The 11991-nt window shown below is 39.4% G+C and overlaps 5 protein-coding genes across 6 annotated transcripts; 2 read left to right on the forward strand and 3 right to left on the reverse strand.

Moving 5' to 3' along the window:
• The first annotated feature begins 487 nt into the window (after positions 1 to 487).
• On the forward strand, positions 488 to 5658 carry LOC132196844 (trifunctional purine biosynthetic protein adenosine-3). Of its 2 annotated transcripts, none has more exons than XM_059619758.1 (14): positions 488 to 756; positions 1634 to 1721; positions 1784 to 2121; positions 2222 to 2402; positions 2467 to 2680; positions 2742 to 2872; positions 2947 to 3513; positions 3564 to 3762; positions 3822 to 4073; positions 4132 to 4335; positions 4397 to 4540; positions 4595 to 4869; positions 4928 to 5185; positions 5257 to 5658. In XM_059619758.1, the coding sequence occupies exons 2-14, from the start codon at positions 1644 to 1646 to the stop codon at positions 5458 to 5460; spliced, it is 3045 nt and encodes a 1014-aa protein (XP_059475741.1). In that variant the 5' UTR covers positions 488 to 756; positions 1634 to 1643; the 3' UTR covers positions 5461 to 5658. The 2 variants fall into 2 exon arrangements, with proteins under 2 accessions (XP_059475741.1, XP_059475742.1); XM_059619759.1 differs by having other exon boundaries at positions 1637 to 1721.
• On the reverse strand, positions 5638 to 6252 carry LOC132196845 (zinc finger HIT domain-containing protein 1). Its single transcript, XM_059619760.1, has one exon. It carries the CDS (start codon positions 6250 to 6252, stop codon positions 5791 to 5793), a length of 462 nt encoding a protein of 153 aa, XP_059475743.1. The 3' UTR covers positions 5638 to 5790.
• Positions 6253 to 6290: 38 nt separating this feature from the next.
• On the reverse strand, positions 6291 to 6738 carry LOC132196846 (general transcription factor IIH subunit 5). The gene is made up of 2 exons (XM_059619761.1): positions 6597 to 6738; positions 6291 to 6537 (listed from the first exon to the last, which is right to left on the reverse strand). The coding sequence occupies exon 2, from the start codon at positions 6504 to 6506 to the stop codon at positions 6291 to 6293; it is 216 nt and encodes a 71-aa protein (XP_059475744.1). The 5' UTR covers positions 6507 to 6537; positions 6597 to 6738.
• Positions 6739 to 6930: 192 nt separating this feature from the next.
• LOC132197725 (transmembrane emp24 domain-containing protein bai) lies at positions 6931 to 8349 on the forward strand. The gene is made up of 5 exons (XM_059621215.1): positions 6931 to 7241; positions 7305 to 7425; positions 7486 to 7556; positions 7934 to 8060; positions 8122 to 8349. Exons 1-5 carry the CDS (start codon positions 7062 to 7064, stop codon positions 8241 to 8243), a joined length of 621 nt encoding a protein of 206 aa, XP_059477198.1. The 5' UTR covers positions 6931 to 7061; the 3' UTR covers positions 8244 to 8349.
• A 96-nt stretch (positions 8350 to 8445) lies between these two features.
• On the reverse strand, positions 8446 to 11925 carry LOC132197724 (uncharacterized). Its single transcript, XM_059621214.1, has 11 exons — positions 11789 to 11925; positions 11567 to 11719; positions 10246 to 11425; positions 9768 to 10185; positions 9502 to 9711; positions 9295 to 9429; positions 9100 to 9235; positions 8937 to 9049; positions 8765 to 8881; positions 8642 to 8713; positions 8446 to 8584 (listed from the first exon to the last, which is right to left on the reverse strand). Exons 2-11 carry the CDS (start codon positions 11658 to 11660, stop codon positions 8504 to 8506), a joined length of 2556 nt encoding a protein of 851 aa, XP_059477197.1. The 5' UTR covers positions 11661 to 11719; positions 11789 to 11925; the 3' UTR covers positions 8446 to 8503.
• Positions 11926 to 11991: the final 66 nt, after the last annotated feature.

Here is an 11991-nt window from a genome sequence, read left to right on the forward strand (position 1 = left end):
GTCTTCCTAAAATTAATTTTACAATTAAGCTTGTTTCGATAATTATTACAAAGTACAAAATTAGTTAATTCTGATTTTTGCAGCCTCTCTTAGGCTTAGTTTTCGTGCATTTCATTCAAGAATATGATATTGTGAACATTTCTTACCGCAGTGCTTGCATTCACAATCTATTGTCGCTTGAGAATGAAAATTTTTATTTTCCAATGTGATATTAAAAAAATGGTAATTTTTTAATTATAATTATAAAATATAGTTTATTTTTTAATAATTAAAGAAATATATGTAAATTAATTTTAACTCAAAAACTTATGTTTTCTAGAAAATATATTTTTGCTGATAAATTCGACCCGCGCCTAAATTTAGTAATTTATGCTGGGAGGAGGAAGTGAGTTGGGTTCACTATCCACAGGTCGCAGCACCATTCACAAAAGTGACTCGCTGCGGCAAGGCGCTGCGGTGCCTTTTTGCCTATGCCGGCTCGCCAGCCGCATTCTTCCAGAATCAACAGGCCGCCGTGTCACCCAATCAGCCTGCGGGGCCCCTCTCTAGTCTCTTCCATCACAAATTCGGCCAAATCTTCGACTAGTCTCGTGGTCACTTGATCTACTTGCAGTCACTGCAACGCCAATCGTGCGTGACCCTCTGCCCTTGACTGTCAACCGACCCTCGGACGCGGACTGGTCGATTTTCATTCAGCTCTCGGGACACGGGAAAGTTGAACGAGTGACATTCGTCGTCGGAAAAGTCGTTTTATTGGTAAAAATAATGATTAATTGCCAAAGTAATTTTTTTTATTTAGAATTCGTGTTTCATAAATTCCACGCATTACATACATTTGACCGCACGAATGCCTTATTTAGCTCTTTTAAAATTTGAGAGTGTCCTTGAATATAATTAAAGCCGTCACGATTTTGTTCAAAATAATTACACACTCTATGCTAGTTACCTCTTGGTAACCTTGTAATTAAAATTATCATTCATAACTTTGATAATTACATGAATTATTATTGCAATTGTAAAATTTGTGGAAACCAATTTAAACCGGATTGGAGAATATTTAATTTTTAATGATTTTCTTAAAAATTGTTTTTAAATTATTAGTTTATGCTGTCAAATAGTTACTGTTCAAATTTTATAATACTTGATTCGCATTTTACATTTTTTTTAAATAAATTACATTATATTATATTAGCTGAGCTAAAAATTTCACTGCAAGAGTTGTTCATTATACGACAAATTTTTATAAATTTTTTCGGCTTTTTTAATTGTTTATTTTAATTATTATTATTTTTCAAGAAAAATCAAGAGACAACGAAGAGACAAAAATTTTCTGAATCGATTTAAAAATGATAGAAATTTAAAAAATGTTCTGATAAATTCCAATTCATAAATTCTGAGCATTTTATTTTCTCTCTTCGTAAGTGAAGTTCTTGAGCAACTTCATGCGATTCAGACCATTTCTAACAAATATGCAAGGGTCTTTGGCCTGATGCACTCTGCTATCGCACGTCAATGCCTGCATTGATTTGCATCCAGTGATTGGCCTTTGCCCCCTCGTCAGCACTCTTTATTTCTCTCTTATTCTAATCCCACATTTATAAATTTAATCCTATCCTCTTTAATTTCCAATCAGCAGCACCGAGATGACCAGCAAAGTGCTGGTGGTAGGAGGCGGTGGCCGCGAACATGCCCTGTGCTGGAAGCTAGGAAGCTCGCCCAAGGTTGTCTCTAAAATTTTGAAATAATTTACCTCTAAATGGCAGCTTTTTGTAATTAACCGCAGGTGGAGACGATTTTTGTAGCTCCGGGCAATGTTGGCATCTCCAAGGAGCAAAAAGTGGTTGTGGCCGATGTCAAAGTCAACGACTTCAAAGCCGTGGCCGCTTTTTGCAAGCAGAATTGTGTCGAGCTTGTGGTCGTCGGACCCGAAGACCCACTCGCAAGTGGAATTGCAGACGAACTGGCCAAGGAGGGAATTCTGTGCTTTGGCCCGTCCAAAGCGGCTGCCAAGATTGAGGCCAACAAGGACTGGGCCAAGAGTTTCATGGACAGACACAAAATTCCAACGGCTCGTTGGGAATCCTTCACTGAACCTGGCAAAGCTAAAGACTTTATCAAAAAGTATGCATAATTTTGTTGTTTTGAAAAAAAAATTAAAATTGTATAATTTTTACAAGGGCACCAACAAATTAATTTTGAATTAAACAAATATTTTTCTAAGCTCTCCGTTCCCAGCGCTTGTTGTGAAAGCAAGTGGCCTGGCAGCTGGAAAAGGTGTTGTCGTAGCTGCTGACGCTCAAGAGGCATGCAAAGCTGTTGACTCTATTTTGACCAAGCGCGAGTTTGGGGTGGCAGGTGATGTTGTGGTTGTCGAAGAACTTCTTATTGGAGAGGAAGTATCAGTAAGTTGTTTTAATTTTAAACAAAATTATGAGAATCTGTTTTAACTATTTACATAATCTTCAGGTTTTGGCATTTACGGACGGCACAAATGTGCGCCTAATGTTGCCAGCTCAAGATCACAAGCGCTTGATGGCTGAAGACAGGGGTCCGAACACTGGTGGAATGGGAGCTTATTGTCCCTGCCCCTTCATCACCGACGAGGAGCTGAAGCTGGTGGAGGAGGAGGTATTGAAGAGGGCTGTTGCTGGATTGAAATCCGAAGGCACCCCGTTTGTAGGTGCGTACTTGAGACAAAAACAATTTTTTTTTCTTTTTATGAAAATAATTTCTTTTCCCAGGAGTTCTCTATGCTGGGCTGATGATGACGAACAATGGCCCTAAAGTTCTAGAGTTCAACTGCAGATTCGGAGATCCCGAAACTCAAGTCATTTTGCCTCTGATGGACTTTGATCTCTTTGACGTAATGAAGGTACGCAATTTTTAATTAATTTTTATTTTCTTGATTTGGTAAATTTTTATTTGTTTCAATTTATGATTGATCAGGCTTGCTGCACTGGTAAGCTTTTGGAGACTGAACTGAAATGGAAATCTCACCTGAATGCTGTCGGAGTGATCATGGCCAGCAGAGGCTACCCTATTACCTCCTCAAAGGGCCAAGTCATTTCAGGCCTGGATGAAGTTGCCAAACGGGCAGACACCCTAGTTTTCCACAGCGGCACTGCTCTCTCCGGATCCGATCTGGTCACCAACGGAGGCCGTGTCCTAATTGTCGTTTCCATCGCGCCCTGTCTTCCTAGTGCTGCAGCCAGCGCTACCGAAGGCGCCAGAGGTATCGTCTTTGACGGAGCCCAGTTCAGGCCTGATATTGGACACAAGGGCGTCATCAGGGCGATTCTGATGAAAGGAGCCCTTACCTACAAGGCGTCAGGAGTGGACATTGAGGCTGGAGATAGTTTCGTCTCGAACATCAAGCCAATGGTGGAGCTGACAAAGAGGGCCGGAACGCTTGGGTCTATTGGAGGCTTTGGGGGCCTTTTCGATACCAGTGCGGCTGGTTACGAAGACCCTATTTTGGTGTCTGGAACTGATGGTGTTGGGACAAAACTCATGGTAAAACAAGGCAATTAATTCTTAGCTCAATCATTGATCATATGTTAAAGATTGCTCATGAAATTGGCATCCACCACACCCTTGGCATGGATTTGGTGGCAATGTGTGTCAACGACATTCTCGCCCATGCTGCTGAGCCACTGTTCTTTTTAGACTACTTTGCCACAGGGAAGTTGGAGGTTGGAGTGGCATCGAGCGTAGTTAAGGGCATTGCTGAAGGTTGCAAGCAGGCTGGATGTTCCCTTATTGGTACTTTTGAAGACTTTTGAATGACAAGATGTATTTTATAAGCAATTTTAAAATTCTAGGTGGAGAGACAGCTGAAATGCCTGGGATTTATGGTCCAAACACATATGATTTGGCTGGGTTTGCTGTGGGGGCTGTTGAGCGCAAGACGCAGTTACCAAAGATTGCATCCATCAAAGAGGGAGACATAATATTGGCACTTCCTTCGAGTGGTCTTCACAGCAATGGTTTCAGTTTGGTCAGGAAAGTTATGGAGAAGGTTAGAAAGTGCTACAGCAATTTGGCGCCCTTCAGCCTGAACGGCAAAACTTTTGGTACTTTTTTTCACTCGTGAATATTTTTATATTAATTAAGTTAAATATGCAAAATTAGGAGAGGAATTTCTCACTCCCACAAAAATCTACGTAAAGCATGTTCTGCCTGTGCTCAAAAGCGGAAAGGTAAAAGCTTTTGCGCACATTACTGGAGGAGGTTTGCTTGAAAACATTCCTCGTGTTTTGCCTAAAGAATTGGCCGTTGAACTGAATGCATCAAAGTGGACCATTCCTCCTGTCTTTCCTTGGCTGGCTGCTGCTGGTAATAGTAAAAGGCTCCAATAAAAAATAAATTTATAAAAGAAAATTTTACATGATTTTAGGTCAAGTCAACAAACTAGAAATGCTCCGTACATTCAATTGTGGAGTTGGTGGCGTTTTGGTCGTCAGTCCATCAGACAAATCTGCTGTCCTGGAAGCTCTTAAGAAAGAAGACTGTGTTGAAATTGGTCATGTAAAAAGCAAAGGTAATTTTTTGCACAGAATGTTTAGTTGTAATTTCATGGTTTATAATGTTTTAGGCCCAGACGGAGCTCAAGTGCTTGTGAACAATTTTGTGGAGGAAATGGAAAAACTAATGCGCCCTTTCTTGCCCACCCTTCTGCGATCTGGTCTCTGCCCCTTAAAGAAGAGGGTCGGTGTCCTTATCTCTGGCAGCGGAACCAACCTGCAAGCCTTATTGGACCACACGAACGATCCCACCAAAAACAGTGCTGCTGAAATTGTGATCGTAATTTCCAACAAGGTTGATGCTAAAGGTCTTGATAGGGCTCGCAAATACAACATTCCTACAAAGGCAAGTTAGAAAATTAGCTCTAATAAATAAGTAACGAGCCCTTCTCAAATTCTTGCAGGTCATTTCACACGGTGATTTTTCTTCTCGTCTGGAGTTTGATCGCCAGCTCGACAAAGAGCTGAGAGATGCTGGCGTGGACATTGTGTGCCTTGCTGGGTTCATGAGGGTTTTGACTGGCGAATTTGTGCGCAAGTGGAGAGGCGCCCTTATTAATATCCATCCTGCCTTACTGCCCCTCTTCAAAGGAACTCATGCGCATCGCCAGGCTCTTGCTGCTGGCGTGCGTGTGACTGGCTGCTCAGTCCACTTTGTTGAGGTATTTGGCTGTGCTTTAACTTTTCCAAAAAACTTTTCAATGTATTTTTATCATTAAAAAAAAAAAAACAGGAGGAAATTGATGCTGGCGCCATTATCATCCAAGAGGCCGTCCCCATCATGCTTGATGACACTGAAGAAACTTTGCAAGAGAGGGTGTTGAAAAAGGAACATGATGCCTACCCTAAGGCCCTAGAGATGCTCGCCAGAAATGAAATCCAGTTGAATGATCACGGTCGTATAACTTGGAACAGCAACTGCAAGCTCTTCCCCTGAATCAAAATTTATGATCTGATATCAACATATTGAATCAAACTTGCCATTTGGCTCTACACAAAAGTCTTTGGAATTTTTATACCTCTTGTTAATCACGTGCCATAACATGTATAATCTAAAATCAAGAAAGAAATGTTTAAACAATAACCATGTGGGATTTTGGCAATATATTTTTCAAATAAATTCTAGATGAAGTGATGTTAACTTTTTTCTTTGTTTCCAATCTTTATTTTCATATCAAGAGCATTTAATTCACAATATTTGCCTCTTTTTTTTCTTACTTGTAATTACTTTAATCAAGGGATTGTTATTTAAATAGAAAGTCTAAAGTTAAGCTGTCCACTTGAGGCAGCGTGTATCTTGATGAGTTCCTAAGCACCTGACACAGCAATACCTTGCTCCGCACTGTACACAAGTGTATGAGCTGGGGAACCCACAAATGGCGCAGAAATGCCGTTCAGGTAGTTTAGATGGAGGGGCAAGTGCGGATTGATAATTGGGAGGGTCAGGGCGGTAGCATCTCGATTCCTCCAGCAACTGGGCAAAATTTTTGCGGAATCGCATCTTGAACCACTCTTGTGTGCGCTTGCTCCTCTTTTTCTTGTTCTCCAGCGTTTCTTGGAATTTGGGAACCTTTTTGCTCATAACAAGGTCAGCGTGAGGGTCGTCGTGGAAGTTGTCCTGCTCCAGAGCCTCGAGGGCTTTGCGAGCCCTTCGCTTTCGGGACGCTTCATCAAGAACGCGCCTCTGGTTGGCCTCTTTAATTCGGCCACTCTCTCGTTCAGCAACCATGTTTAAGACAGTAATTGATCAGAGTTCAAGAACGCAATTTACATAGCCTTCTCAGTGTAACTGATTTGGTCCATCAAATCGTCAACACGGCTGCGAAGAATTTCAACGATCTCGCTTGATACAAACAGGTGAGTTTCGTCCAAGTCCTGAATGATGAATTTCTTTCCAAGGGCAAGAGTTTCGTCCAGATGCAAAAGGAATTGTTTCATAGCAGGGTCGCAAGTGATGAAAGATCCTTTCATAACATTGACCATGACGAAAAAGAGTCGAGCATTCCAGGAAAATCTATGGTTTAAATTGATCTGCGTTAGCTTTAATCAAAAGACTAAAACCTTTAATCTTACCAGTATTAAATTTTAGAGTCCTCGTCCTCATTAATATATCCTGTGTGAAGAAAATTATGGATTTTTTAAGCCGGTTCTCACACTTCTTTCGACTCTCGACAAGGCACGACATATAAACAGAGAAAATAGCAAGCTCGCCAACCGAATAAACTTATAATAATCATTATTCTTGAGAAAAAAATTAAATAAAGATCATGAATTTTTAAATTTATTATTTTATATTAGTATTTAAGAAATAAATTGTAAAAATGGATCCCAAATAAATAATTTTCAGATCATATTATAAAAATGTGATGTGTTCTTACGTTGGTTAAACTGTTAAAAAGTTGTATTTTTCAACATATGGCTGCCAACTCATCCCTAGACGTACCGACTGCCGCACAATAAAACTTCTGTGTCCACCAGTTTTTCGGACTTTCGATGAGTTGGGACAGTATCCAGAGCAAAGAAATTTGATCCGTAACGATGGAGCGCTCCTCTGCATTCGCTGTGCTCATTTTGAGCATTATATTAGGCGTCGACGGCATCATGTTTCACCTTCAACCCAACATGCAAAAATGCTTGAAAGAGGAACTTCAGGTGGACGTCTTTATGAGTGGAGAATACGAAGTGTCCGAGGCTCCAGGGCAAAAAGTTGACTACGTGGTACGCATAATTCAGGAGGATTTTTTTTATCACTAGAAAATAATCATTCTCCTTCAAATCCAGGTTCGCGATTCAAAGGGCCACATCTTATCTCAAAAAGAGGACGTCAACAAAGGAAAGTTCTCATTTGTGACTGAAACCTACGACACGTTCGAAATTTGCTTCATGTCAAGAGTGCCTCCAAGTAAGCGATTATTTTTAATTTTCAAGCATCATTGATTTAATATGTACTTTTTATTTTTAGCTCATCGAGGTGTGGCTCAAGAAGTGTCCCTTGTTACTAAAAGAGGAATAGAGGCAAAAAATTACGAAGGGGTGAGAAAATTTATTTACTTTTGAAACAAATAATCTATTTAATGAATTAGGCGTTCATTCAATACGTTGCCAGAAAATTTAATCAAATTTATTCATGCATTTTTATTTTCCATGGGGATATATGGTGATAGAGCTTGGTAAAGTTGATTTCCACTTTCTATTATGTTTGCACCTTTCAATTTTGTTAGTTTCCTTGAAACCAATTAAAAGCAATTAACATTACTAGATTTTAAAATAAATAGTGTGGTTTGGACGTTCAATTTGTCAGCTAATCGCATGAGATTGCAGTCTCCTGTAATTGATGTGAAATTTTATTAATAATCAACAAGCATTTTTTTTCTATAGAGCATGATTTTTAAGTCTTAAAATTTATGTAGCTTGGAGAGGCTGCCAAACTGAAACCCATGGAAGTGGAACTGAAAAGGCTTGAAGATTTGTCGGAAGCAATTGTTCAAGATTTTGCCATGATGCGGAAGAGAGAGGAGGAGATGAGAGACACTAATGGTTTGTTTTTTTACTAGTGATAATTTTAACAAGTGTTTTTTCAATTTAAATGTTATTTCAGAATCAACAAACAGTCGTGTACTGTACTTCAGTATTTTCAGCATGTGTTGCCTTCTTGGACTAGCCACTTGGCAAGTGCTGTATCTCAGACGGTTCTTCAAAGCCAAGAAGCTTATCGAGTGATCACATTAAGACAATTGGGCATTAAGAACTTTCTCATAAAATTTTGTCAACGTATAACTTGTTTTTGGTATCTGCTGTTGGTCAATTAACAGGGGGGGGGGGGGGGGTATGAAAGAAGATTATTAGGGAGTGCCGATGAGTTTGCTTTTTGTTAAGTTATTTGAACTTTATGTCTGCTTACAATTTAGTTCATTCTCAATAAATAACTTTTTGAAACAAAATTTTTAATAAATTTTACTTTATTAAATAATTTGTATGTTTCATCGACTTCGCAGGGCTTCTCTCATCTCCAACGGAAACGGTATCACCATCATATCATTTATCCTTGCAGCAACAATTATCTGCAAGCCAAAACAATTTATTCAGTTTATTTTTATTGATATCAAGGTTTAGATTACCTTTTCATCTGCAACATCTATATATCTGAACAGCTTCCCTTCGCCACTGATTTCAGTAACAAATCTTTTAGTCTATAAATATTTGTATAAGGAAGGAATTATAAAACGCTAATTAATGCTCACATCCATGTTAAAAACCCTCATTGAACCACTGAACAAGGTTGCTATAAGTAGATTCTCTGTTTTGACCATCCTTGACACAGTAGAATTAGCTTTCAGGAATCCCAAATATTCACCAGTCTAAAAAAAAAAAAAATTAAAACTTTATGTTCGACAAAAAAGTTGTCCTTAATACCTTTATGTCGAAGTACGTCACACCGTTTGAGACACTTTGACAAAAAAGCGAGTCTCCATGCAGGACGAAATTTGTTGCTACATACGAATAGTTAAATTGTCGCAAATAAAGCCCTAAAAATTAATTTTAGACAATTATACCTTGATTATTACAAATTAGTTACCAGTCGAGGCATCTCGTATGCAAACTGTTTTGTCTTCTGCACCCACAATGAGTATCGATCGAGGCCCTTCCTTAGTTACTAGCAAAGCAGATATTGCTTTGCTTCCACAATCGAGACTGCCCCTTGGAACAAATTTCTATAGCAAGATAACCATTTTTAAAATATTTGAAATTGACTGAAATAAATTTTCTATACCTCAACATCGTAAGTTTGTACCATTCCATTTTTTAATCCGGCATAAAGCAATTTTGAGTTGGTAACGAGATCATTGTAGAATGCCAAGCTTAGGACGGGGCTTGCAACATAATGTTTTGCAACACATTGCTGACTCTGTTAAAATTTAGAATTAGTACACAGATTAAAATATATACATATTATATATTGAATTATATATTTACTTACATGATAACCAAACACACAAATGTGCTCGTCTAAGCCACCCGAACAGATAATTTGTTCTTCTATGTGTTCTCTCCTATATTTAACCGGCAGTAAGCAAGTTACAACATCAACGTGGCCTTTAAATTCATGAGTCTTTTTTGAAGATGAAATATCAAATCCATAGATATTGTGATTGTTGCAGGCTGCGACTATGGTTGTCGAATCTACTACCTGAATTAATATAAAATAAGTGCTAATTCCTTTGTTATCAAAATAAAAAGCCTTACTTTTAAGTCATATAATTCAATTCTGAAACTTCTAATGTCAATCGAGATTCTCTCCTTGAGGACTGTTTTTGCAGCAGCATGTTTTTGCAGGGATTGCTTTTTAACTTCTGCTTTGTCCACTCCAAGCTGCCTTTTGTCATGCACTGCGCCTTCACGAGCATTCTTGTGCAATTTGCTCGGTTTTGGCTGTTTATTTTGGGCAGAAGATTCACCAGAGGGCTTGCTAATTTCACTACTGCAAGAACTTTCAGCAGGAAACTGAGTCGGCAAATCCATTACTGGCATAGGAGGCGGCAGAGCATCTCCGCTGGAACTTGAAATTTGTTGTTCACTTGGTTGAGATGGTTCCACATTTTCCAAAGTGCTTTGAGAGGATCTGACCATGATTTCATGCAACTGACGGTATAATTCCATTTTTCTATGGAAAAATTTAAAAGGGAATTAAAAAACAAAATAAAATCAATTTAACAACAATTACCTGTGCATCTCAGCTTGAATTCTCATGTCAATAATTACGAGCTCCTCCAAAATTTGTTCTGGGTCTCTGATGTTCTCATTTTCTGGCATCTCATTTATAGAAGGATTATCTGACACCAATTGAGGTTCTTCCACAACCAGAGGAGTGTCCGAATGAGTGTTTAGTGGAGGAGAGTTCAGTTGATCCAGAGCAATCTCTTCACTAGGTTGGAACTCAACTGGAGTAAAAAGGTCGCAACCAAGAAAATTTTCCAGCTGCGTGATGATCTCCTGCGGCAAGTCTGCTATCGCAATTGAATCAACATCGCTGAGCACCTGGTTGCATGACGGTGCCGAGCTTGATGTAGTAGGAGCAAGAAGTCTTCTTTTATCAAGTTCCACTCCCTTAAGTGTTCGGTAATGGTCCATGAGGGCTTTGAGAATTTCTTGCGACTTCACCGATTGGGGGTGGTTGACCAGGTTTTTTATTTCAACAAGACCCATTGAGGATATCCGATGGGCGATGTCCTTGTTCACATCACTGTTACTTGATTTTTTGTTTGGGACTTCACTGGCAGAGTTTGATGAAGGCCTTTTTAAAGATTTCTCTTCTCTCGGTTTGCTTTTAGTTAGTGGTTTCTTAGAAGCGCTCGTGGACTTGACAGAAGTTGAACTACTTTTTACAGGGCTTGTGGGGGTGCTGGGTTTCTTTGATTGCTTTGCAACTTCTCCGCAGGGTTTCTTGTCAAATTGCTTCAGTCTTTCAGCGATGGCCGCCCTTTCTTTCTCTCTCGCAGCCTCCGAGCCGAGGGGAGGCGGTTCCTCTGCCTCCTGGTTCTTATGTGTAGGATCTTGTCTGTTTCCATCTCTTTGGTTTATCTCGTGAGGAGTGTTTCTGAACATGCCAAAGGGAGGAGGCATCGGAGGTATCCCATAGTAATTTTGGAAGCCAACGTTGCTGTTCGAGTTGCTTCCGTGTATGCCAGCCGCAAAATTAGAATGGTAGAACGGAGGCCAAAGAGACGGTGGTGCATATTTACTTTGTAAATACGGAGGAGGGTAGTAATAAGGTGGGTATGGCATGTACTGCCAGGGATTTTGGTCTCCATTGTTGCTCCTTGGTTCAGAGGGACGATGCTGATTGTTATGTCGGTCACCTCGATGGCCTTGTGGAGATGCTCTCCCGGCTGCAGAAGACTTATCTGTAAATGAAAGTAATATCTAGTGAAAGATAACAACCTTTTCTTGTATAATACGTTAATTTAAAATTTATGATTAATTCTTTAAATTTATTGTGTACAACTGAACGGCAGAAAATGAGAGGAATTTTGCACCATACATACCTTTGCTGGATTTGCTACGACTGGTTTTAGACTCACTAGGAGATCTCGAGTCCCATCGAGAAGATTTACCGGATTTATTTTTGTTTCTGGTCATCTCGGAACAAGCAATAAAGTTCCCAGGCGTGTTGATTTTTTTTGGAGATCAGAAATTTCCTGTAAGTTGTCAAAAAGATTAAATACATTCTCACATCGACAATTATAGATTTGTGATTCTCCTCGGACCTTTTTTTAGAAAAGGGGGTTTCTCACAGATTTTCTTCTAAAATTAGTTTCAACTTTGAAGATTCTTGAGAGGCCGATGGCCGACTGAAACAAAACAAACAGAAGGCAAAACAAGAGGCACACCCACTACTTGCGCCGGCGGAGTTCTCTGTGATTGGTTTAAAAATGGATCCCGCAGCAAAAACCGCGAAAATAATTTTTTA

This window comes from Neocloeon triangulifer, unplaced genomic scaffold (assembly GCF_031216515.1).
Source record: "Neocloeon triangulifer isolate White Clay Creek 2 clone unplaced genomic scaffold, ASM3121651v1 ptg000012l, whole genome shotgun sequence".
Taxonomy (NCBI): domain Eukaryota; kingdom Metazoa; phylum Arthropoda; class Insecta; order Ephemeroptera; family Baetidae; genus Neocloeon; species Neocloeon triangulifer.